General features: G+C 43.7%; 1 protein-coding gene across 1 annotated transcript in view; it reads right to left on the bottom strand.

Annotated features, from left to right (window-relative positions):
• The window catches only part of LOC138513998 (lysosomal alpha-glucosidase-like), a 1,078,298-nt gene that overhangs the window by 541,008 nt on the left and 510,113 nt on the right, over positions 1 to 27,177 (bottom strand). Inside the window, exons 10-11 of the mRNA XM_069629222.1 lie at positions 14,690 to 14,803; positions 14,064 to 14,180 (exon numbers count right to left, since the gene is read on the bottom strand). Coding sequence (XP_069485323.1) covers positions 14,064 to 14,180; positions 14,690 to 14,803 — 231 coding nt within the window. The remainder of the gene's footprint in view (positions 1 to 14,063; positions 14,181 to 14,689; positions 14,804 to 27,177) is intronic.

Raw genomic sequence — 27,177 nt, 5'->3', positions numbered from 1 at the left:
TCCTCCCCCCACTGACTTCATGTCCAAGATAGACAATAAATCATTGACCATTCTGGCATGTGCTGGACTTTATGGTTAAGGGGGCCTTCTGAAGAGCCTGTAACACAATCCTAAAATGCTCCACATGCTCTGCCCAGGTGGCACTGAAGACTGCTATATCATCCAGATATGCTAAGCAGAATTAATCTATCCCATTTAGAACATGGCTCACAAGCCTCTGAAAAGTGGCAGGTGTATTTCTCAACCCGAAGGGCATTACCCTGAACTGGAGTTGGGAATGCTGTCTTCTCCTTGGCATGTTCTGCTAGGGCTATTTGCCAAAACCCTGCAGTGAGGTCAAATGTGCTGAGGTACTTGGAGGCACTCAAGGTATCCACCAGCTCATCGGTTTTACGTAGGGTGTGGGCATCGGTCCTGGTGACAGCATTCAGAGCCCTGTAATCCATACAGAACCTAAGTTCAGAGGTAACAGCTTTTGGCACTAAAACTACAGGACTGGACCATGGACTACTGGAGGGCTCAATCACCCCAAGTTCCAATATCTTGTTAACCTCTGCCTTGATATAGGATCTCACCCTATCCAACATTCTGTAACTCCAACTTTTGGTAGGTACACTACACCCAGTGTCTATCTCATGTTTGCACCAAGGTGTCAAACTTGGAGTTAGTGAGAACAAGCAGGAGAACTGCCTCAGCAAAGTTCTTACTTCCCCTTGTCGGTCAGAAGTCAGGTGAGGGGACACCTGGACATCCTTTACGGAGACATCTGAAGGGCCATTCTGGAATAAGTCAGGGAGAGGTTCTGGTTCCTCCTCTTCCATATCTGATGCAAGTAGCAGTGCACTTATTTCAACCCTAGGGATGAAAGCCTTCAACCAATTCATGTGAAAGATGTTTGGGCCTGTTCTGGCCTTCTAAGGTCCACCAAATGGTTGACCTCACCCAGCTGCTCTACAACTGTGTAAGGGCCTGACCATTTATTATGTAGGGCTCGGGGCCTTATAGGGTTCGTGATCAGGACTTCTTGATCTATGATCAAGTGAAAAAGTGAAGCTTTCTTGTCATACCAATGGTTCACCAATGCCTGACCAGCCTTCAACTTGTCACAGGCCTGAGCCATCAGGAGGGCCATCCTCTTCCTTAACCCCAGCACATAGTCTACTGCATTGGTAGTTATTTGACTATGGCCAGTGGTCCCCTTACAATTGTGGAATATATTGACCCACTCAGCTGTGCTTTACCACATCGCTATGCAGCATTTTGTGCAAGAAACCGCAAAATGGCTGTGCTGACTTCTGTGCATGTAAGGATCTCAAAATTGCGTTTTTACAACCACCAAAATAATGGCTGCATCACCCTGCCACACACATTTCAGACAGGGAGGAACAGAATACACACTGCAGGAGTGTGCCAGTGTGCTCTAGAACATTTAACATGGAATTAAGTGAAAGAGGCAGCATTGCCTTGCTGAAAACCCCCAAAATTCCCTTTAAAATGACACCTTTTTCAACCTTCAAAAAGTGCTGTTTGATGCTAAACTCATCCAGTCCTTATGAAACCACTGTGATTAACAGGCCCTCCAATGCCCAGGATCATCCATTATGTCTCATCAAAACGGGCCTAATTCCTGAATGACAGCCCCTGTCAAAAGTAACTTTTAAAAATTAGCCAAATACTGTTTTCACTCGCACGGAAACGTGCACATATTTTTCCACAATGTATCAAACACCAGCTGTCTTCAAAAGAACTTCAACTATCTGAACCTGGTCAGTTTCATGTATCTTTGTTCAGATAAAACTCATGCTTCCAGGAAAATGACTTTAGCTGCAAGGCAGTATGGCAAAGGCAGATGGGGCTGCCAATTTGAAATTAATGAAAGAAATGTTAGCAGTTTTTAGCACACGTGGTAAAATGGGTTTTGCTGCCTGAAGAAAAAATGGCCTATTTAAAAGTAAATTGTTAATGAAAGCCTGCTTACCTTACTTAGCAATGTAAGGGAATTATATAGGCTATTTTTATTCCACAGGTTTGTTAAATCAAGACTCAGAAATTAGGAAATAAAGACTTTTAAATCAACTGGATTGAGTTGGCAAGCTCTAAAAAACCTGTTCTGTCAGTTGGTAGCCCTGTAACTTCCTTTAGAATTGCAGACACACCATAAACTTCCAGCACAGGAAAGCACTACTTGCCAGCTTGAAAAACTTTGAATGGACCAGGACAAAGGAAGTTCACATGCTCATCAGACATTCGTATAGGCTGGGACAATAGCAGGCTGGAACACTCACCTGTCATGTGTGAAGGGGCACTAAAACCTTCAATTAATACTGGAAATCCCACTTTGCCTTGTATGAAGTGACAGTTGGTGTCATTTGGAGGAAAGCAAAAAAAATGGTCAAGTGACAATGGACTTCCTTTTGGTTTCAAAGGCTATTTTATAAGTGAACTTTAAATACTTTTAACTCTGCAGCAAGAATTAGTAAAAATGTGAAAAGTTTGTAGTTTTAAATCTAATTTTATGTTCTTTCTGTTAAAATTTGGTAGAACTCAATACCGCATGGGGAACAGAAGTTATAAAATATGACAGATTACGAGGAAAGTATTAATGTTGCAAACATAACATTTTGTACATGCATCCCTGTGGACAATTTGCATCTGTGAATACAATTGGTGAATTTTAGGCCAAATCTTTCATGTTTAAAATTACCAAAATGTATCAGAAAGGCGAAGCGAAGTCCCACAGACTTGAGGTTTGGATTGAAATGTGACACACAAAATATGTAACCTGTGTATCTGATTTACTAAGAGGTTGCAACTGCATAAATATGTTTTTGTGGCAAAACTAGATTTTGGTTCCAGTAGCTAGGGGAGGTTTCTAGATACTGTAAAAATCACCTCATAAACATGGCATCCTTTTCCTGAAATCCAATCAGTGAAGAGCTAGGCGGAGACTTCTACCCCTGCCCAATCCTGTTATTAGAGGTGGGCATAGTGAATCCTGCCCCTGTCATATACTGTAATGATGTCATCTGGCATTATAAATAAGGGCCCCTGACTAGGCCTAAGACTGATTCCTGGCTCTCTTCCTGAATTCCTGTGTGGCGTCCGGTTCCTGTTTCCTTCATTCCAGATATTTGTTGCAAAGCCAAAGCCTATGCATTGCTGACCCCATTCCCAGCAAGGCCTCAAACTGAAACCTCCATTCTAAAATCCCATTACCCAAATTGTGGGAAGCTTCCTAAACCAGCTTGGTTTGCTGCCACTACATGCATGCCTGCTGCAAAACTGCCATCCCGCTGATCTGTATTATCCAGTAACCAGAAGTGCCAGTCCAGTGTAGTCCGGTGACCAGAATTGCCCAGCTGATCTGTCCCACTGAGTTTGCCCAGCTGTCCTTTGTTAGACCAGATCTATGTGGTGACCAGAATCCTTGATGTTCCAATATCCTAAACTAAAGTGGACTGTAAGTATCAATAGGAACCATAGAAAACCATAGCATACCTTGCCTTACCTTGTCCTATCCCAATCTCTAAACCATCCTATCCTTACCTTAATAACTTGTAACATTGTCAGAATCCTTATTGCAACCCTGTCATTGATTTCTAGTGCAAGCGCTGTCTATTTAGTAATTCTTATAATTTAAATCCTAAACTATCGATCATATTTCGAGTGATCGGACTGGTTCCGCCAGGGCGGGCGTTGGGGACCTAGGGTTGAACTAATGATTCACCCCTGGAGTTTACTGTGTCCCTCTTTGATATTCTAGCCTGAATGCTCTAGTATAGAGTAAAACGGTTCTTTTCCAAACTGGATTTCTTTTCTGTTTTCACTACCCGATTTTTCTAAAAATGCCTCTTATTCTACATTACGTAGCTCCCTCAGTTTAATAGCTAAAGACTTAATATCACTTCCTGATTGTACCTAAGATCTATAGCTACACCCCAACCACTGCACTCCAAATCAGTGAATTTCACCCGTTCTTATTAAAAACCGTTTGGTTAATTTCAGGTGGGAATTGCAAAGTTTGCTAAATTGCCAATGTGTCTTTTTGAGTGCAAACTGTTTAAAATCTTCCATTCATTTTCGAATTGTATGCTTTTGCTCAATCTATTGCTTACGGCTGCTTGTAACTGTCCAGTGTTGCTCCCATAAAGATTTGTACTGATTTAAGGATTTTTGCACACATTCATTGTTTTATTCAGCCATTTCCGAGTGTCATTTTAACATTGCAAGGGTTTCAAATCCGTTTTCTTCTCTTATTTGGGGAGGGAAAGTTGGATTTGAATTTTGTTTCTTATTCCTCATTCCTGATTACCTGCTGCTTCCTAATATCTATTTAGAATTGATTATTTGTGGTTGAGGAATATAGCAGTGGGAAATCCTAACTTGAGTGCTATATTTCCAAAAATTCAAAAGTATCTCTATTCTCTGGTGTTTTCTATCTGTGTTGCCAAAGAATTAATTTAAGTGCATTTTACAGATTCCTATTTGTTATTGTCAGCCCATTGGTGATTGCTGCCCCTATATATTAAAAAGTGTATGATTTTCTTGAATTTCTAAATAAATAAATATTGCCTCTACCAACCAGTCTGGTTCCTGGTCCATCATGACCCGGGGTGTTTGAATAAGGGGTGTGATATGACTGGTGTATCTCTCAAATATTGAACATGTATATATAACAAAATAGGCATTTCAGTTGAGCGCTGCATACTAGGCTGAGACCAGGATGTATCGCCGGATTGAATTACTTAACACACGGTTACCAAAAAGAAGCTCGAAGGGGCTGAAGCCAACCCCCTTTTCGGTACCTCTCTGTAAGCAAAGAGTAAGCATGGTAACAGGAGAACCCATCTTTTTCTTTGGGGTTCTTCCAGAGCCCCAATCATGCTCTTCAGGGTCCTATTAACCTCTCAACTAAGCTATTTGTTTGTGGATGATAAGCTGATGAAAACCTATATGTGACCCCACACTCGTTCCACATGCCTGCATATACTTGGACATGACGCTCCTGCTTCTGTCAGACACAACTTCTTTAGGGAAGCCAACCCTAGTAAATATGCCAAGTAAAGCTTTAGCAACTGACTTGGCAGTCACTGTCTTCAATGGGAAGATTTCAGGGTATCTGGCGAGGTGGTCAACCAGCATCAAGATAAACCTATTGCTAGAGGATGGCTGAGGGTCAAGGGGACCAACAATGTCAATCCCCACCTTCTGAAATGGCACTCCCACAAGAGGGAGTGCCACCAATGGAGCCTGGATTGTTGAGCACTCTTGCCAGAGATCTGGCAAGTGGCACAACTCCTGCAATGGCCTACTACTTGCACCCCATCTTGGACCAGTAAAAATGCATGGATAACCTTTGCTTGGTTCTCCTGATCCCAAGGGGACCAGCAAGTGGGGCTTCATGCACCAATTTCAGGAGGAAGGGTCTGACTTGAAGGGGGACCACCAACCTCCCATGGTCTCCTTCAGTAGACTCTGTGGACTCACTGTACAGAAGCTCACTTTCCCAATAAATCCTATGCTTCCCAGGTGGTTCACCCTTAAACTGGCAGCAGGCCTGTCTCCTTAGGCCTTCTGAAAATGGGCACTCACATTGGCCCTTACTGGACTCTTCCCTATAAAGACCACCTTCAACCAATAAACTTTAGAGTTCAGGATGGTCATTTGGGTTGTCTATTTCAGGCAGCACCTCTTCCTCATCAGGTTCAGGTTCTTGGCCTACTACCTCTACCTCAGTGGTAGGTGAGTTTGGGGGAATGTTCTCTTTACCTCTTTTTGATTTTCTGACTCCCTTAGCCTTGGGTTTCCCCTTTGGCCTTGGGTTCAGCCGTGGGCTTGGCCAGGTCAGCTCTTGTTTGTGACCTTGTGCAGGGTCTCTCTGCTGTAACCCCCACGAGACCTACGTTTCTGAGGTAATTTCCCAGCAGGACCTTTCCACTGACTTGCCTTTGTATGCTCACAGGAATCCTCACTACTGTACCATTGAAAGTTACATTTGCAGGAATTACTGGGAACTTCGGAGGGGGGCCATCAGCAAACTATGTGGGCATGAGGGGAGCTCTAGCAGGCTCCTCCTGGTTGACCAATAGGGCATCCACCACAGTTCTTCTTGCTCCACTATTCCTAAGGGCAGGAGTGTCTACTTCATTGATCAGCACACTTTCTTTAAAGTAGTTCTTCATGTTGTCAGGTATCCTAGCATAGGCATCTGAAACTCTTCGCTTCCAGGAACCCATGGAAACTAATACTACCTCAGAATCTATCCCACTTTGGAAGGAATCTGAGGAGAAGGATGCCGGTGTGATCATTTCTTCCTCCTCATAGGAGAGGATGGCCAGACTCACAGAGTGGACCCCCAATATTTTGACTTTACATCTGGGGTGCCCCTTCACATGGTCACTTGCTTCACAATCCACACAAGATCCACTGGGTCTGTGTACATAGGGAGGCTTATTGTAACCTGATTTATGCTTGGGTAGGTTACTCCCATTACTCTGACTATTCTCAGGTGACTTACCTTTTAAAACTTTTGTGGCCTTTCTGAGAGGAAGATTTTTCAGAACCACCCCCCACCCTCCTTATATTTGTGTTTTTCCCCTCCTCCTGCTTACCAGAAGCTTTGTCTTCCATTGATTGCATTTGGGCTTGAGGTTTTAATTGAAAATTTTGTTAGAGACTATTGCTGCATATATATTGATAATATGTATATGTTCTCTTTCATTGGCGTTATTGTAAGAAGGACACCATCGAACCAGAGCAATTTGCAGAGAGTTGTGGCCATGCATCTAAGCAACACTGCCCTCACTAGCAATCATTTGAGGGCAGCTTGCTGATTCACCACAAAGGTGTCTTTAAAAAAAGTGGACTGTTCTTATAAGTGGTTCTGAACTGCTCTACCTCCCACAGTGCATGCCATGACAGATCAAAGGCCTTCTTTCTGGTCTGATTCCAAAGTGCAATTGAGAAGTAGGTGTATTTTTGGACCAGAAAGAAATCCCATGAATTTGTTCAGTGATAGATTGGTGGTTAAAATAAGACTCTTCGCTGAAAGGAGAATGCTATCACTGTGTTCTTTACAGTCAAGATAACACCAGGACTCTCCTATGGACCAGTCTCTGGTGCCCAAACAACTCCCTGTATATCTAATGCCAGGATTTCAATAGGGTCCTTTCTGCAGTCAACTGGAGACTTTTTGCTGTTTCTCTAATTCTGCCCATTTATCTCCAAGAGGCCCAGAAGGCTTGCAATCCCAGCAACACTTCTTGGGGCAGGATTATGATAGGGGCTAGCAGCAGACTTAATCCTTCACAGGGCTCCTTAGAACTGGACTAGGATAAAACACATTTTACGACCAAACCAGATTAAAGGCTCTGGGATTGGCAAATAAAGCTCCAATCTTGGAAGATAGAAGCGTATTACCACCTCGTGAAGCCTACATTAAAACACACAAATATACATGGCATCAGCTTTAACTTCTGAATAAGTCCCCCAAATTGCACTACATGTAAATTAAACATAGTGGCGGCGAAGGTTCTGCAAAGGTTTCCATTATTGATCTCCAAGGGCTATTGCTCAAATGAGGCATTACCTTCAGTAAAGGTTAGCAGAGTGAATCCTTCTAGACTAATGTGAAGTCACTGGTCTGAGCAGAGTAGAGTAGTCATTTCTTTGTAGGACTTGCTGGAAAGAGTTTCAGCTCCCTGACAATGCTCTTGAAGCTACATATCAGAGAGGGCCCAAGTTCTAGTACACTGCTCTGTGATGCAGAACGAACCTGATGAAAGCTCAGTTATAATGGCTGTACTTTTGTGGGAGTGAGTGGAGCTAGCAGTGTTACAATCTTGTTTGTGCAGGAAAAACTAGACACTGATCAAAAAGGCTCACATCAGAAATGAGCTGCTTGCAAGGGAGACAATGATAATCGGCAGCATGAGGCTCCCTGGCAGTACAACGAGGCAGCAGGGTGCATTCTAAAGTCCCCAGAGAAAACAACTAAGACTGCTTTTCTCCAGCCGAGCGTGCCCTGTATCTGGTTGTTCGCTTCTGACACCAAGCTTGAATTGTCGGTTAGTGTCTTTGCACTGCACAGAACTACCATTGTGTAACTTCAACTGTCTGGGCAAGCACAAAAGTAGACCAGACATTAGTCCATTCTTGCAATTTCCTCAAAGTGAGTTGTGCTGTGGCTCCACTTGCACAGTGGCCGTTCGTGGTTAGAAGGAGAAGGAGTGTTGCTGTTTGAAATAATCAAGCCTTGGTTCTCAAGCCTTGCATGCAGCTCACACAGCCAAATTTCACAGGAAAGAATTGTCCCACAGGGTGTTCAGCTATCACGCTAAATTTTGTGCTTAAGCGAAGTAACTTGGTGTTTGCAGGAACATGGTTATAGATAAGGCATACGTATTTTCAAAGGGAAAGCGCCCCATCTTGTAGACCAGTGTGTGTCTTGTGCAAAGTAAGTCAACATCAACACTACCGATCAATTATATGACAGTCGTGAAACAGACTGGAGATGGGTGGATCGGCAGGAAGTACTGTGTTGGAGATGGTGTATGAACTGCCCCCTGTGCCTCCACCTCCATGGGGATAAAAGATCCACCTCTCTCCCTTACACACAAATGTTCCTCTTGTTTTCTTTCATTCCAACTCCAGCTATGTTTTCATTTGAGATGGTCCTGTATCATATCCTCTCTGGCCCCATTAACATTCAAATGGTTTTCAAAATGTGGCATCCTTATGAGTAATGACGGGGTTATAGCACAACAGCCTTACACTAAGCTTTTCATCCCAAAAGCAGCATTGATTAATGGTGCACCAATACCATGCAGCTTCGGTATTTCCAGCATCAGGCCATCATTTTTCAAAGGAATGTGTATGGGAAACGGCATAGCACGGAACTGCATAAAGTATTTTGGGATTTACATGTTGCTATAATGTACGGCTTATAGTGTATTGTATTTATATGTTCAGTGTTTGCATCTTTCTTTATGCAGATTATATTTTTTGTTATTTTATTGCCATCTAGTCATTGTTATGGTTTGCTGTGTGACGAATTAGAGTTCAAGTAGTATTCTTTACATGGGGCAGATAAGAGTGCATGCGTGGGGCAGACTGGAGTACGTGGGGCGGACTGGAGCGCGCAGGATGGACTGGAGCATGCGCGGTGGTCTGGAGTGCATGAGTGCATCGAGCGGACCGGGATGTGTCGAGCAGACTGGGGTGCATGAAGCGGATAGGAGTGCATGGAACGGACTGGAACGCATAGAATAGAATTTCGTGACGTATATAGTATGGTTTTGAATGCAGAGAACGTTTGAAAGAACATATAACCCATCATATCACACCACCACGCTTACTCTCTCCTTTACACCACCACTCAACTAGAACACAGAGATACTATGACACCATTCGGTATAACTGTTCTCATACCAACATCCGCCGCACACTCCACATCATTCTAAGTAAACACTGCTGGTTACACACCCCCCAGCCAGGCGTTCTCCTCAGGCCTAACGCAGCCACATTCGGGCTGGATAAATCCTGCCAGAACAAACACATACTGCTGATCTCTCAACCACCACACCTACCGCTAAGAAGCCGCTATTACACGAATACCGCACCAGCTGCGCACATACCCGGTGCTCACACGCACCTTTGACTCTCTCTACTCTCTCTACTGATCTGAATTTTGCTTCCCAAGGGCGTTCAACCTACCAGCGCCTTCAGACCATACCAATGGTATATAATGCTCTATATAAATGCACAATAACATAACATAACATGTATTTAAAATGAAAATGGATCTTAATAGTTGGAGACTCCAGAGCTGAAATTCTGCAGATCAAGTTAAGCTCCATGAAAAAGTAATAGCTGCAACTGTCTCTGCAACCACTTACACTTTTAATGAAAATAAGTCTGCTTAGAAAGAGCTTTAGCTTTCTGTCAGAGGTCTTGCAGCAGTGTGTAGAGGGCCCTTAGTGTCGATCAGCTACTCCATGATGCAGAGTGCCTTTCAACGGCCCATTGCATGTTAACCACATCAGTATTTTGACCGGAAGCATCATGCAATGGCAGTAAATGATAGTCTTGTCATACAGCAGACCAGACTTTCATTTACTTGTGTCTGTCAGCTCCCTCATAATGTTACTATTTAGTGTGTGTGTTTCTTGTGTGACAACTTGAAGCTGGTGCATGTATATGTAACGATGCATTAAGGCGAATCAATTTCCTCAATATATTATAGCACAGCATTTTCACTTACAGATGAGTGTTTTTGCAGAACTGTGTTATTAGTTTCATGATGGTTTGCATAGTTGCTGTGTGGGCATCCCTTTTACTAAATCAGGGTGTAGGATTTCTTGTCAGGAAGAACTCTGCAGTGCCTGCTCCAAACAGCGCTGCAAGGTATCCACATGAGACTGGCCGATATCTGGAGCATGCGTGATCTATGTGGCCTTGAGAAATGAAAGTAAGAATAAGGCTAGAGTGCAAACAGGGAATTTGACTTTCTCGGAGCATTGGGGATACTGCTCAATGGGAACGCTGTAAAGAAAATTGGCAAAGCTACTTGCTATGGCTTTGAAAAGGTAGAAAGAATGCCTTTTTTGTTCAGTGGGGCTTCACAAAATAGAATGTTACCCTCTGCACGCATATTCACTTTGTCAATGCTTGTTTGAAAGGTGGGTATCATAGGAGTAAAGAGTGATATAACAATTTACACCACTCTTAAACACGTGCCCCATGTAGTTGTGGCATCTTCATTGTGTATTTCTTCAGATGTGGTCTGCGGCTTAACATGCATAATACAGCAGGCTTCCTGCCCCCAAAATACAAAATGTCTCTCCCTTCTAGCTCCCTCACCTCCAAAGGCCGAGCCTCTCTCTTGCCAGGCCACCTTCTGGAACTGGCAGAGGAAGCCCTAGAAGAGGAAACCGCTGGGGAGACAGTGAGACCGGGAGATGCACTGGACTCCCCCAAGCTGGGTGGCATAACAAGGGGCCACAGTTCTTCCACCCCACTCACTGTGAACCTTCTGAAGCTCCCTCGGGGTCCGAGCATTCAACAGCCGAGATCAAGGCAAATAAAGTTCCCTGTAAAGTGTGCCCTCTGGAGATCAATGATGGGAGAAACACTGTCAGAAGGACATCTGTTCCTGGGGTTGTATCTTACTAGTAGCATGCAGTCATTTCCATCATTAAGGCAGCGTCATTACATATGTTTGCACCTTTGAAAGGTTTAAGAGTACAGGTTAGTAATTTATATGAAATTGATGGGCCCTTGAAAGCCATTTTTTCGAATACTCCCTTGACGCTGGTTTAAGAGCACCCTGTTCCAGATACATGTGCTAAGTGAGAGATATTGAATAAGCAGGGCTCATGGGTGGTTCTTGCAAATTTTCTTCAGACGGCATGCAGCACAACATTCTGCAGTACTGCCTTGCATCCCCAAATGCTCTATCACCCTTAATTATTCGAAAAAACATGATTGCATGATTTAGCGCAGGAACACAAGGGCACTTTCACATTCCTGGACAAATGTTCTTGATGTCCCACTTTTGTGTTTATTTCAAAAGGCAGATGGTTGTACAACTTTATACACAAGGACAGAGGCTACATGAATGGCATTGCAATACACATGGCCCCTTTGCCTTCTCGTCAGATCAGTTCAGTGTAAGGTGAGAGAATAATCTCTTCAGCCCTCTTCCCCACTCCAGTCCTCAACATATGAGGCATCTGTTTCCGGAGAAAGAAGTCCCCATTAGTAAACGTGGCCCTTGAATTCTCTCCTTGTGCATGGAGGATAAAAGCACAATTTATCAAGCATGTCTCCTGTTTTTTTCTCTCTTCTGACAGATGACCCCTACACGGTAAATACCTTCTTATGCTCTTGCTTGGTTTCCCTGAGGCTGCCAGTCTGTCAAACTCCCTGTTCTGCCAGCCTTTGCCTTTCTTGATTGCCCGACAGATAGTGTGTAAAAGAAGTTGGCCCACTTAGGATTCTCTGCTTGCCGCGTATTTCTTGGAACCATGGACAGACCCACCCCCATGGTCCAACGCCGGGAGGGCTACCCACATCTTTATGTGGAAGAATGACGTTGGCACGGTCTTTTCCAAAGAACTTTGGGCATCGGTGTGGAAGTGAGGCTAGGGAAGAGCCAAGGCCCAATGGGCACGATAAGACAGCCCTACCCTTTCCATCGGATTGCAAGGTAATAGTTGTCTGCTTTCTCCTATGAATTTTGCCTGATTTGGTTAGAGACCAGTTTTTTCTTGAATCTTTAATCCAGCTCAGTCGGTCCTCTGTGCACCATAGGAGGATGATAGGAAATCCCAATCTGATCCCAGAGGAGAGATGATAGAGATGGTAGTGAAAGGCATCTTTACATATCATAATTCTCCTGGAGGAGTCCCAGGAGAATGTAGCCTGCTCCCCCCAGGTTCCCTCCAATAGTGAGCCCTGGCCCTTCATAACATACCTCACCATCTCCATCTCTGCAGGTGAGCTAAGTGTCGTGATCACAGACACAGTAAACGCTGCTCTCAATTCTAGACTTCCCCCATCTGCAAGCCTCACCTCTGCCGCTCCTACCCTTAGAGCCTATGCAGGGCACTTGGTGCGGTAGGGCTGACATTGATCCCCTTACCTAAAACCTGGTTCCATTGTTCCCACTTATGCTGGGGAAGGACTGGGTCAGGGTTGGCTCCCTCTTCCATGAGAGCTCTTAGGGTTTCCTGAGTCCCCTTTCCTTATGTTGAGGAGTTAGTCCCCAGCCTCTTTAGGGGTATAGATATCTGCCCCACTGGGGTTCAGCCCCACTACCCGAATTATCTCCCTATGGTCTTGGAGGCTTTGCATACTGCTCCCTTCAAGCCCTTTGAGGATTTTTCCCTTTCCTACAAGAGAGTCTTTCAAGTGGCTATAGCATCTGCTCACAGGCTTGGCGCGCTGGGGTCCTTGCTTTCTTCTGACCATTATCAGAGGTTCAGTGTTTGTGAATGTTTGTGCCCCAGCCTCTTTTGAGACCCAAGGTATTTTCCAAGTTTCTTCTGCATGGGGATTTAGTCCTCCCTGCTCTTGTTGTATAGAGGTTCTAAATCCTCTCTACGCTAACCTAAGCTGCTGGGTGGGTGGTGAGACTGCAGGCAAGAGAGAGTGCAAAGAACTGTTTGTGATCTTTTTTCTTGGGAGTTCTGCCCAGTAGCCTACTACCGAGACACTGAGCAAGTGGATTGAGACAGTATCTAACATGGCCGATGCCTCGAGTCTAATGGATGGATTGGATTCTAAAACACATAAGCCAGCCCTACTCAGTTTAATAATTAGCTGAAATGGGACCTTCATTTAGAGAATAAATAGAAGCGAAATCCATGTATAGTTTAAAAGCTGGGTAGATCTGCTTGTGTCATTGCCGCTTCCTGATCCGTGTTCAAAGGTGTCCCATTGGTGGTGATTTACAGGGCAACTACTTGGTTTGCCTGCCCCAACCTCCACTCAGACCTTTATCTTCACTGGAAGTTGTACTCAGCAGTCCTTTCATGCATTATAACTCATTGACATATTAAAGGGTGCTTTTGGTGAACTGCATAGAGTTGTGTGCACTGTTTTTGCACTGCAATGTCACCCTTCTTTATTGCTTTCCATGTAATCATACTATTGAGGACTGGGATAAGGAAGAGGGATGAGATTGTTATCTCAAAAGAATTTACAAGTAATCCCATTACTCTGAGTCGTTCTCTTCCTCGTCCTGGCCCCTGCCAATTGTGGGCAATTACTCACGGGCTGTTTGCTGGATTGTCTATAGGTGGAATACTGGGAAAGTGGTGTGTTTGTACGCTCCCCGTGCCCGTGACAGGAGCACGTTCAAAGGTCTTAAGGGGGGCTTTTTGATTGGAACAAAAAAGGTTGTTCTCTGTCTCGAGGTAGTTATCTCATGCGTTGAGGACTAGGATGAGGAAAGCAAGCACTTAGAGGTATGGGATTCCTAGTAAGTAATCTACACACAGAAATGCTATAACGGACATGCCCATTAAGTGTGGAATCAAAAGAAGGACAGATAGACTTACAATCCAGATTCCATCATAGTCGAGAACATCTTTGAAGTCAACACACGCCTGAATCCACCAGTCAGCCGTCTTGGGGTTGCTGTAGTCCGGAAACACTGTGCTCCCTGGAGGCCAAACCTAGAATTCACAAGCATTCCTTTTATATAGACTTCATAGGATGACATTGGGCAATTAACTCTAATTAAAAGCTCCGAACACTTCGATTGGTAGTTCCCAGTTCCTCTCCTATGACTTCAATTAAACCTCTGCTTTACCCCTGCACTGCAACAACCCTATCAGATGCAAACCTTGCCACCAGTTGACCACAGCAACCTGCCATAGTCTAGTACAAATCTGACACTTTCCATTTAAGTCAGTGCTTGTAAGAATAGCATAGCAATGGTACCAGAGCACCAAACAGATATCTTCACACACCCCTAAACACCCTGCCCATGCCCAATACATTAACCTTCAAAACTCAACGCACAACTCTCAATGAGCAACCACTCTCTACACTCTGCTCTGCATAAACCCCGGAGCCATGGAGTGGAGGGAATCGCTGATGTCAGTCAGTGTACAGCGCTTCAAGGCTTTAGCAATGGCGTATGTGGGCTATACATATACAGATTACCCAACCCATACTCTACCTTTCCAGCCGCTGGGGTTACTCCATCCGAATTGTTCACCCAGATGCCCAATTGTTGGCCCACTTCATATGGTTTATATGTACCGGGCGGCTGGTCCATTGAGAGACAGGGGTCCTGCAAAGTCAATGTGCAGGGGTTCATTAGCATGCACAGAACCTCAAACTAACGTTTATCTCATCTTAATTGCTCTCATCACAGGAAGGCATCAATGATCATGTTTATAAACGCAGGGAAAGGGACAATTAAAAAGTTTACACACTTACAACTCCGACTGCCTGGCGGAAGCACTCCTCGTCTCCACAATTATGATTTTGCCTGCCAGGGGGACTCCCTAGGGACCATTTCCCTCATTAGCTATGTCTCTCATCACAGCCTCCCAGCTCCCACTGCTGAAAGGTTATTTCAGAGCATCAGTCTGATAAATTATTCATCTCCAGCAGCCATCTTCTCCAGATGGGCCGCAGAATCCTTCCCTCGAAATCCTACCACTTCGAGCAGCCAAATCACGGCTGCCCGCAAACCATCTGTAGCAATGTTTCACCTATACCAAACTACACGAGAGTATTGCTTTGCCCAAAAAATCCCTCACATCGGAAATTCTAACAAGGGAGGTCACAGTTCAAAGAGAAGCTGTCCCGTTAATGCAAGTTCAAATATTTAACTCTAATGTAGCTCAAAATTATATCTCAGAATGATGAAGTCATGGACCTTCGCAAGCATTGAAGGTCAGGACACCAATTAATAGCAAGCATTAACAAAGTCAACGGGTCAGATTCTCAAAAAGCAACACAAATGATAGGAGCCCAGAGAATGTGCTGGTTTCATTTGCCCTGCTTTCAGAAATGCTCAGGTCACCTTATTCTCAAAGGTCACTTGATCATTTTAGGAGGGCCTGGACAGTGGAGAAAAGATGTGCTGTTCAGCCCCCGTGCATAAATTCCCAACACTAATGTATGACAGACGCCCTGCACATTTCACTGAGGCAGGGCCCCTGCTTGAAGTGTAGCTACCACAGTTTTAATGGCGGCTGTCAAACACACACACACACAAAAATCATGGCAAGGTCAGAAAAGATCCTGTCATGATTTGGTCCTACGACTGTGACCGTTCCCACAGGCGTAGGGAGATGACCCTCACCTCGGTGCATTTAAAAGTACATTCCGTTTGTGAATTCGCGATGCTCTTTTTAAATATTTTTCATATGTGCAGAAATGCCCCATGACATGCTCAAATGGGCAAAAGAGGCCATCGGAACGAGTGCATCCAGGATGCGCTGCTTCCGATGCCCTTTGAGAATGGGCCGGCTCCTTTTTTTGGTGCAAGTGATAAGAGGCACTGCTGCATCTCATCACTCACGCCAACAAAAAGTTGAGACTCTGGCCCAACAATAGGCCAGATTCATGGAATATTTGCCCGGTTCAAAGTGAATTTGCACTGCTGAAACGGGACTTTGCACTGACGACGCAAACCCTGACTCTTGGAACCGTGCAAAGTGTATTTTTGCCGTACAAAGTCCGGGCAAAGTCAGCGCATAGTAATTTCTGCAGTACAAAATGACGTTGCCCTGATTTTACCCGGCAAAAATACACTTGGAACGGTTCCATGAATCAGGGTTTGTGTAGGCAGTGCAAAGTCGCTTTTCAGCAGCGCAAAGTCACTTTGAACCGGGCAATTATTCAATGAATCAGGCCCAATATGTCTAGATTTTTTATAGTGAGAAAGCCTGTGTTGGGTTTGAAGTGTTGCTGTTGTGAATTGCTTTAAAGATTATTTGTGATGAGGATAATGGCATGTGGTGGTACAGAGGGCAAGGATAAAATGCCCATAAATACCTAGCTCATGCTTTTTCCTCCAAGCAGCTATAATATATGCTAGACCCCAGTCTGTGAAGATGCCATCACTCCTCAGCAGTGCTGCTTGTAAGGGTCCTGTGAAAACATGCCACTTTGCAGCGCATTTGCTCCACCAGGCTTGCTATCCAGTATTACATTCGTACAGTACTGTAATGTATGAGCAGAGGGGCCACAGTGAGTATGGGTATGGAATCTGATCTGGGTTCCTATTTCGTATTGGGTGTGATGCACCATCTGATGGTGCACTTTCACACCATATAGCCACAATTTATGATGAAGGTTTTGAATTATTTGTAACCAATGGCAGTGGCAGTGCTCTCAGCAACCTTCTACACCACCATTTGTTATCATACCTGTGCCATTGCAGAATGGAATCAGGCATATGCAAATCAGCTGTAATGCCAGCAATGCTTTGCACTTCAGCCCGAACTGCTAGGACACATTGCCTCTACAGGGAAAGCAGCATCTCCACATATGTGGATAAACGAGGCCAAAACCTCTGTGAGGTCACTATGGAGCAGCAATCAAGGAGCCCACATCTGGGCATAGCGTCTCCCACATAAGTAGCCAAACTATGACCACAAATCGGGATCGGTCAAGGGTTTTGAGTTGATCTTAACTACTGGCAGCACTCTGGGCAATCTTCCAGGCAACTATTTTTTAGCCTATCTTCATCATTGCAAAAGGGAACACTCCACATACAAATCAGTATGGTGCTGCCACCAATGTGTGCAATCAAGCCGATCCACATTCCCTCTGCATGGAAACAAACACAACTCCTGACATGTTTCGACCTTGCTGTGCCTGACTAAGGCTGCAGCAAGCAAAGGACCCACATCTCAGCACACCCTATCTCACATAGGAAGACAAATCTATAACCAAATGTGTGATGGGTGGATGGCTTTGTTACCTGGTGAAAGAAGATGAGCTCCTTTAAGGAGGAGGGACCTGGGGTGGTGGGAGGGAGCGGGAGGTGGGAGGAAGGGGAGGGACGAGGGAAGGAGAGAGGCAGTATGTGGGAGCAGAAATAAAGAGAAGGTCCAGCGGAATCAGGCTCATGTGTCGTTTGTAAAGTGTGAGTGCCGAGGCCCAGCTAAGTCCAAACAACTGGCAACGAGGACCAACGAGTTCCACGCTGTGCAGCAAGAGGTACAATACTGTCTGCAAGGTGGCCGGCTGGGGAAACAGGTCGGGAAGAAGAGCCCAGCAGAGTGATGGGCGTGGAGAGCCCAGCAGAGCGACGGATGAGAAAAGCCCAGCTGTGCGGGGAGAAGAGCCCAGCAGAGCGAGGAGAAGAGCCCAGCAGAACGTACGGTGTAGGCGGAAGGGCTACTATAGCACCTAATTCAGCTTCATGGTTCCTGTTGCATGCTGTGCAGGAGTGAGAGCACCTTTGTTGCAGGGGGCAGGAGGTGGGGTCATTTGGAGTCTGGTCCGGGGCTGCAAATAAGAAAAAAATGTATGTGTGCATGCAAGAGTTTGGCTCTGTAGGTGTGTATTTGAATGAGAGAGTGTAAGTGGTTTGGGTTGCATCTAAATGGGATTGTTTATTGTATGGGTGCATGGGTGAATGTGGATACAAGGGTGAACGAGAGTGCTTTTGAATGCTTTATGCGTGTGTAGGTGAAGGTATATGAATGCTATGTGATTGCGTGTGTGCCGGGCTGAGGAGTGGGTCTCTCATTTTTGCAGGGGCTACATTTGTGCAGCTGCAACCAATCTGGACATATTTTCTTAATGTGGCATGGCATTTTTGTTACTAGGCATCAAGGGTAAATGAAACGTGATCCTTGTTCTTATGTGACCTCACTGGATTACATTGCTGCAGCCAATATGGACATGGTCTGTTGCAGTGCCATGGCATTTTCTGCTGGCATGTGGCAAACACTGCTCAGAGGCAATGCATATTCCATGACATTGGGGAAAAAATCGCTCCTGCGTGATCCAAAAATCAAATGTAGCTGATCATAACTCACGTGACTGACAAAACATTTAAAGACAATGGGCCACATTCCGAGTCCGGCGGTAACCCTACTGGTGATACCGGGGGGTCGCCGCCAGACTCTGAATAATTTACCAACACCTGAGCTCCCGGTGCCACCGTCTCATTCTAAGTCCAGCAGTCGGGAAGTCAGGAGCCGGTATGTTTGTAAATCCCCATTTCCATAGGGAGTGGGCACACAGCAGCAGCGGCACCATTGCTAACTTTGCCGGTGCTCCTGTGAAAAATCTGCCTACCCTGACCGCTGCACCCAGTACGGTCAGACCTGTCGGGCACAGCAACCCCGGCAAGCAGGCTTGTAGTTTGCCTGTCCAGAAACAAGGGTGCCGGTGAGCTTACTGGCACCCTTGTTTCCGGACCAGCAAACTTATAATGAGGCCCAATGTGTTATTTGGCAGAATGAATAATGACAACCAAAAGGAGCATTCCAGAAAACATGCCAATCAGAGTTAATTTGCCACTGGAATGAAGAATTTTAAGGGCCAAGAGAACATGCCTCTTAAAATTAATGTATCAGGAGAATAACTGCAATCAGGATTGCTCCACCACATAGTATGATAATCAGAATTCCTTTGCCATTGCTTACCATCAATATCGGAGAATATAGAAATGACAGCACTTACGGATACAATGCTAGTCATTTTTACTTTCTAAAAACAGTCAAATACTCCACACAAAAATACATTGGGGGTAAAACATGTCCAAAAAAACACAGAAGACAAATGACATAGCAGCCCATCCCGGGTTGGAGAACACACACAGGTCAAGGTAGTCTAATTGACTTCTTACAGAAGCATTCTACAACCTTAGACCTAGCATAGACAGTAGCCAAGGAATTTAGAAAATTGATAATCCTACCCACACACATGCCATTTTGCCCAATTGTCAGGTAGCTGCAATCTCTTTCTTTGTGTTGCACATCCCCGGTTTACATTTCTCAGCTGGTTTAGCTGTGACAGAGCTGAGGGCAATGTACCATTGCTTTTAGTGGTCGCAGAGGGCACACACATCAGTTGTCCAGTTTTAGTAGCAACTAGGGAGTACCTCTGCTGACCACTGACAGTTTCCTCATACATCTTGCCAAATTGTTGAAAGGTTTTAAATGTAAGCGCACACTTCAATTAACACCCCATGTACTTCAGAGAGACAACCCAACAGCCTCTCTCCACCTTCCTCTCGTCTGTGGTGTAAATAGCAGTTAATGGATGAGGAGGTATCTTCTCTGGCTCCAGAAGACCCACTGTGGGGAACAGCTCACACCTTGTGCATATGCTAATCCATGACAGCCCCTCCCTATCTCTGGAAGGACAGCTCTTAAAATCTGGATAAATAAAACAAGGCTGTTTTTGCCCTTCTCCCATCATTTGGCTATAGAGAACCCCCTGAGAAAAGGGCCAAAGAGACTGCAAACTTGTAAAGTCTTATTGGAATGTCCATCACATCCCGATCCACAAAACCCCATCTGTGACTGCCAACACACTGCACTTCACCATCCTGCAACCACTGCACCTCCCTGTCCTTTTTATTTAGGCCAAGGTGCTGCACTTAGAGGAATCTAAACTCCAACACACCCTCATTTCTGGTCCATGTTTTATTGTGAAGATTCCCCCTGCAGGGTTGCAGAATCACCCCGATACCCTGTGCCTGGGGCCGCATGAAACCCTGGTGAGTTTGTGTATGTTGGTGGTGGTTTAGGCAGGATTTCATTTTAGACTGTACATGAAGAGTTTCGGGTTTAAGGGAGACAGTAGGGTAGACCTATGGATGAAATGAGCAGGAATTCTGTCCCCTCCCCAGACCAGTGCCTGACAAATGCCTGACAAAAGCCTTCTTACACTGCTCTGATGGGTAGTGTTCTTATGGGGCTACTGAGCACAGCACATGAGCAAGGTAGAGTGGTCTTTGAGGCCTATTTCAGCCTGCCAACCAGCTTGCTAATCTAGGAAAAATCGTAGAGTGGGGGCCTCAATTTCAAGTAGACCTAGCCCCCATTACACCGACCAACCAGCTTCCTCTCTAAGGTCTCCCACCACCTTAAACTACACCCACAAACCCCCACAGATGACCACCACTGGCTTAGCCATTAGCACATCAACACTAACCGAGCCACAACTAAGATCTCCTGTTTAGTTGTGCCACACACTCCCACATCAGTGGCTAACCAGGCACAAAGCACAGTAGTCTTTCAGATCTTTGACTCTTCCCTGTGGATAACAAACTCCCAAGTTTCTCAGTCAAACCCATAGAAAGCACATAGGCACTCAGGAACTGGGTACTTCTTACCTGCATCTTTCAACAACACAGGTTCCATATCTGCCTGTCATACTGTCCCAGTTATGTACCCCCCACCACTTTTTTGCCACAAAGCAAAGTTCAACAAAGCCACCAATAGTAGAAGATTGGCACTGTACAAGGCCACTTACATTACAAAAGTGGTACCAGCAGAGCAGTGGCACAGGAAGGAGCTCTGTTAAAATGACTGCTTTGCCTGAAGAGGGACTTTAAGGGAAACAATATTTTAAAAAACATGCATTACTAGGTGGAAATAAGCATTGATTAAGAAAGTATATCTGTTCTACAGTTTAAATACATTTGCACCTGCCTGAAACATACCCCCTTTGGCAATGGCAAATACTTTTTTTTTACTCCCAGAAAAATTATTTGAATCTTGCTTGTCATTCCACAATCAAAACTTGGATGTAGGAACACTTTCTTGTCATTAGTCATCTTGATGCTAATTTTTCCTTCACTCACCATGTCTCGATCACACCTCGTTCTTGTCGTTTTCATCTTTTTGATATTTGGAAAGTTAGATCTCTTCTCATCTTCAGTGCCACAAAGCTTCTAATCTCTATCTTAATCTTCTCTCAATTATTCTCTTGTTCTGCACTCCTCTTTAGTCTTCCTGTCTCTCGGTTAGTTCCTCTGAAATCTATCTTCAATTCCTCTATCCGTCTCCTGTATTCCCCACCTATTTGCGAATCTATTTCTCCTTCTTTGGCCTCTCTTTGATGGCTACATTCCATTCTCAACTTAAATTCAGTTTTCTTTGTGTAGTATTTAAATCTCTTTATGGACTTGCCCCTATCCATCTTGCTTCCTTGGTTTTTTCTACATCCCTTCTCGTACTTTTCATTCCCAAACCCACTTTCATTTAGCTGTGCCTCATCTCAATGTGCTTCCTCTTGTTTCCGTCTTTTTTCTCTACTGGCTCCTGTTGGATATATTTTGGGATTATATCTATAACTATATTGCTCGGTCATATTTTGTGGTAATTCGTTTGAGTATTTTATAGTGGTGAGACTAAAGTCAGAATATTGCCTAATAATTGTTTATCAGGGTCACTAGCAACAAACAAAATACTGGACTTGATACACTCTGGATGAATGGCTCATGTCCCGTGTGGTAGCCTATGTACAATAAGACACTACGCCCTTTTGTCTGAGTTTCAACAATTGTAAAGCATGCAATTGAAATACTGCATGTTCATTCAATCTCTCTAGCTAAACAGCTCACAGCAGCTACATTGTTTTGAGATGTCTCTTATCACACTTCTGTCTTTTTATGCGTTTCAAATAAAGGGACTAATGCAAGTGACTTTGCAATCTGTTTCTTTTTATCATAAAATAGCAATATGCAATTTATACAGAAGAACAGTTTTTCCCGCATTATAATTCACAGTGCCAATGCATTGCAATACCTTATGTGTGCTTTATCTGTACCAAGTCTTGCCAACTGTCCTTGGCAACGTGGAACTTGGCAAGAGAAAACACATTCAAAAAGTGACAATATTTAAAACATAAATGCATAGTTACATGCACGTTTAAAAATAGACAGCACCTAATATGAAGTGACCTACTTAACCTCGACTGTCTGACCTCATTCAAAACAGCATCCCCTCACTTAAACTCATATTTACCTAGGTATGCAGGCGATATTTCTGATTCAGTTTGGCATAGAGATCTTCCCCAATCTTTCCACCTGCCTCACTCAGGGTCGCTCAGATAAGGACTGCTCCATCATCAGACAGCCTGCCAGTGCTGAATATCGTCTGCCTAGTCAGCCTCTGTTACTTCATCTCCCAGTGCCTGAAGATGTCTGACCAACTACTCCCTCTTTTCTTCTTTTTATAAAATCTCACAAATCTCACTCAAAGGAAATACCTCCCCTTGAGCAGATCACTCCACTGTAACGTCACGTGATTTCATTGCTGGAGAGAAAAAGATACATTTCTCCATAAGTTTCCTGCTCAATCCAATGCCCTGTTTTCAGTGGAACAGATCTTCACATTTTTTATCACCCATCGTAAATACAGCCTGCACGTTTAATTTCCAATTTTAAGAGCATCATGCATTTTCCAAATCTGCCTTCAGACTATTCCATCATAGATTAATTTGCACTACATGTTATTAAGTAATTCAGTTACATGTTAACTGGGGTTGGGTTAGTATGTTGATTTATATTAGTTTTATGTTTAGTACAACTCAATCCATTGAAATATCATACTGAAGCAATTTGAAATTTCAATCATGTGCTCTGTGCATTGGCATCTATTTAATTCTGCATGAGACTCACACTCTTGAGTCCAGAAATTAATTTCATCCCTAAACCCCTATTGCAGTTCAAACCCACAATATCAAGTGCCTGCTAAAATGATGAACCGTTGAAATGTAGAGTCTCACCACTAAAATTCAGAGACCCTACTCCTACACTCCTCTTGATTGGAATGCTTTCCCTCTCTCTCTGTGGTCTATTCATTCTTACTCAGTCTTCCATGCTGCCCTAAACACTGTTTTACTTTAACCTTAATTGCATTTTGAGTCCTGTTGTAAGTTATATTGTTTTATTGTATCCACTTGCTCATTTTATTGTATTGTAAAATTGGTTCTGTACAGCGTCTTGGTGAAAGGCGCTATATAAATAACAAATAAATACAAATGCAAATACAACTTCCAAAAGTATGGGGTAAAATCATATTGAATTCCTACTTGTAACCCTGTCCTAGTAAAATAAATGATTGGGCACAGAATCTAGCATAAAGCTGTTTGCTCACCCTTTCTCACCCCATTCTAAACAAAATTAAACACAATAGTCTCATTTAGGTTCCTTATTGAGTCACTTTGAAACATCTTATAGGTTTGCCTTATAAATTAATAGCAGCACTTTTCAGAGGTATTTGCGATGGAGTCCCTTTTCCTTTAACTAGTGGTCACCCTTCTGCAATTCACTGTTAACAAAACCAGAGGATACTAGAGTCTCAACAGAAAAAATGTATTATTTTGAAAGGCGTTAGAGCCCTCAGAGACTGAGCACAGAAAAGAAACAAAAGGTGCAGTTTCCTAGACTGTTACTAGAGGTTGCCATCCTTCAATGGGAAAAAATCATTCTTTTCCTTCACTGTACTGTACTACCAAAACATTCGACTTGGTTTTTAAAAGTGGATCATTTGATGTTTGTCTTTCACACATAATGAATGTTCTTCTGTAACCCAGGGCTACTTTAATTGCCTCCAATAGTAGTTGCCAGGGATCAGTGAAGGATGTAAAAGTGAGGTAGGCTTGTATGGGAATTGTGGCAGTAAAATACTGACTGGGACATTTGCATACCAAACATATTTTGCATCACCACGAAGTGGGCAGTTCATAAAAATGTCATGTATCTGCATACACACAATTATTTTATATTGTAATCAAGATTATTTACAAAGCCCGCTTTCAATATGGTTGGGAGGATTATAAAAGTTCTCAGTGAAACCATTCATTTATAGAAGAGCGTTATCATCACTATTAATATAGTCTATGCCCAGTGGGTCTCTGAAAACTAAAAGGATGTACATTGACCGGCCAGCGTTGCAGATTTTTGAATATGTATTGCCCTAATACTTGTAGGAGGATTTGCCTGGCTTTCCCACTTTGTGTTAGCTTATCTTTTCTAGGATCTCAACTTTGCATTCTCCAGCCTAGTATTGTCACTCTGAATTGTGGACTGATGAGGATAGGTTATTTATTATGTACAAATAACACATGACCTATAAGAAAACTCACTTCATAAAAGAGAACATACTTGTGTGTGGTAATCACCAAAATTATTACCAGAGTTAACTAAATATATAAGATAGTCCATCTACCACAGTAAATTAAAAGCAATTAAAGAACAGGTGAGGTGTCTATTATTTAACAAACATGCCAGACTACACAGATTCAAGTTGAATTCTTTTTATCACACAGAAATATGAAACAGAACTTAACACAGCAATGCAATCTTTCTTTTTTTTAGCTACGACTATCTAAATGTATTATCAATTCCCACATAGGAGAGGAAAGCAACAGGAATGTTGCAGTCAATTGGGGGCTAATTGCATTTGCCAGGAGCTTTGTGGCCCAGCCTATTGACATGATGTTCATGCACATGAAGCCAAAGTGAAGATGGTTGCACTATATGGGATGTGCCTATGGGGAAATCAAAATTAGACATGCCTACAAATAATCCCAAATAATTTCAGTGGAAGACTCCTGGCTCTCTCCATCACTGCTCCTATCTATGCAGTGCATAATGAAGTAGGCCTATGCTATATCCTGAGGACAAATCTAGGCTGGCTCCAAGATATCTTTTCTTTAGGACCATTACAAACAAGCTAAACTCCCAAATCTATTTTACAAAACCTGCTCGAATCAGAACATGGTTTCAAAATTCACTGGCTAGAATGTATACAAAAAACATTGCAGGTTGTCCAGTTTACACCCAATGTCGCTCTTGGTCTGCAATTACAGAAATCTGATATTGCGAAACCTTTACTCTCTGGGAAAAAAGAAGCTAAAGAAACATTTAAATTGTGCTCATAAAAGCATTTTTTAAAGGATGTTGTTATAGTACAAAACTACGTTTTAATTGTTGTACTTTTTTTTAACTTTAAATGCTAGACACAATTAAGGAAAAATGCTAACAAAGAAATGACAGGTGGGCCGTTTTGCCTGGATGTTCCTCAGAGCTCCTTTCACATTATTTTTTTTTTGCACTAAGTTTGTATATATGAGACAATCTTTATTGTTTGCTCTTCTGAGAGCTAGAAACATCGAGTGATGCACACTGGCATTTACCTTTCTGTTTTGGGTTAATGATACAGCAGCAACCTGGGCATTGTTAAAGTTTTTGAAACATGTCATGTTTATTAACATTTTTTATACATTTGAGACCTTTTGCAAGATTGTGCAAAATGAGCTAGTAATAAGCTGGAAATATTTATTGTCCTTTGTACATTCTATGACATTTTAGTTGTTGTGACAATGTTTCTGTCTTGTGCTATATTGTAAAGTTCCATTTATCTCATTTGACATCTGAAATAAATTTAACAAAAAGAAAGAAATGCAATCAACAACATGAATAAAGCAACAGGCTTGTTTTAAAATTAGCGTTCCCTTAGCCTAACCGCCAGCAATCCTCACCCCCAAGGTCACAATCGGAAAAATAGGTGAGTCGCATTTTGCAGTACACATTTTAAAAGGAAACACTTTGTTATAATTAAATTCAAGACAACCTATTTACGAGTAACTGTTACGAGAAGGTTAATGAAAAGCGATAGCTATGCCAACATAACATACTTTGCCAATCGGTTAATGTTGAGGCAAATTCTATCCTACAAATATAGCATACTATTTGCAGTATGACTGGTTGCTTTTTAATCCCTCTCCTCAAATTGACATAGGGTACCTTCTATCATCCTCTCTGCTACTTGTCAATGGCCCCTTCACAAATTCATAGCCTAGGTAATGTGATGAATCAGAGATGATTCACCCAGAAGACCTGGCTTGGGACCCTTCTCATGTAGCCTGGGGAAGTCAGACGCGTTCTGAACCAGACCCTGGGGTGGTGTACTGCAGGAGGATCACATGAGGGGGGAAGCAGGTCAGTAGGAATGGGAACCCACGTTTTGCAACTTCCTCTGAGACCCCAATCGGTTAATGGCCTATTGCAAAATAGAAGAATTTAGAAAAACAGATTTTTGCATTATGGACTCCAAGTCCCATAATCCCCAGGGTACTCGGACGAAAAAGATGATTGCAGAGGAACAAAACTGCAAAGGGCAGCTTGTTAATGGGAATGATCCACACCTGAGGGAGACTAGGAGGCTTAAAAGGCCCCCTCAGGTGCAGGCCATGAGAAAGAAGGAGCGGGGTAGCAGTCATAGGTGGAAGAGTTGTGAACTCTCCGTGTTGCAGCAGAAGCAGAAACTGGAGGAGAGAGAAGACAGCGGGACAAATGTCGAGAGTCGAGCAGTAGCCGGTCCTGAGAGAGTCTTCACCTCCAGAAGCCTTAATTAACTAGGTTGCGCAGCAGGGAGCGTCAGTGAAAGAACCTTGCCCCCTAGAGACCTGGACTGCAGAGGCTGTGCTGCGTGAAGCAACATTTTTGGAGCATCCCCCTTCACAATGCATTCTCCGGTGGCAGGCGAGCACAGGGGAGCCTTTGGAGCAGTGGAAGCTCCATGTGAAAGGAGCAAGGGCACCGGCAGCCTGGAAGCAGTGGATTGCCTAACCGGGAGGAGCAGCTGAGGCAGAAGACCTGGGAGGAGTGAGAGAGATGGAAGCGCATGCCATACCCGGTGAGTTCACCAAGCCGTTGTGACATGCTCAGAG

This window comes from Ambystoma mexicanum, chromosome 12 (assembly GCF_040938575.1).
Source record: "Ambystoma mexicanum isolate Mex_15411 chromosome 12, UKY_AmexF1_1, whole genome shotgun sequence".
In the NCBI taxonomy this organism is placed as follows: Eukaryota; Metazoa; Chordata; class Amphibia; order Caudata; family Ambystomatidae; genus Ambystoma; species Ambystoma mexicanum.
This window is presented reverse-complemented; position numbering and strand designations above follow the sequence as displayed.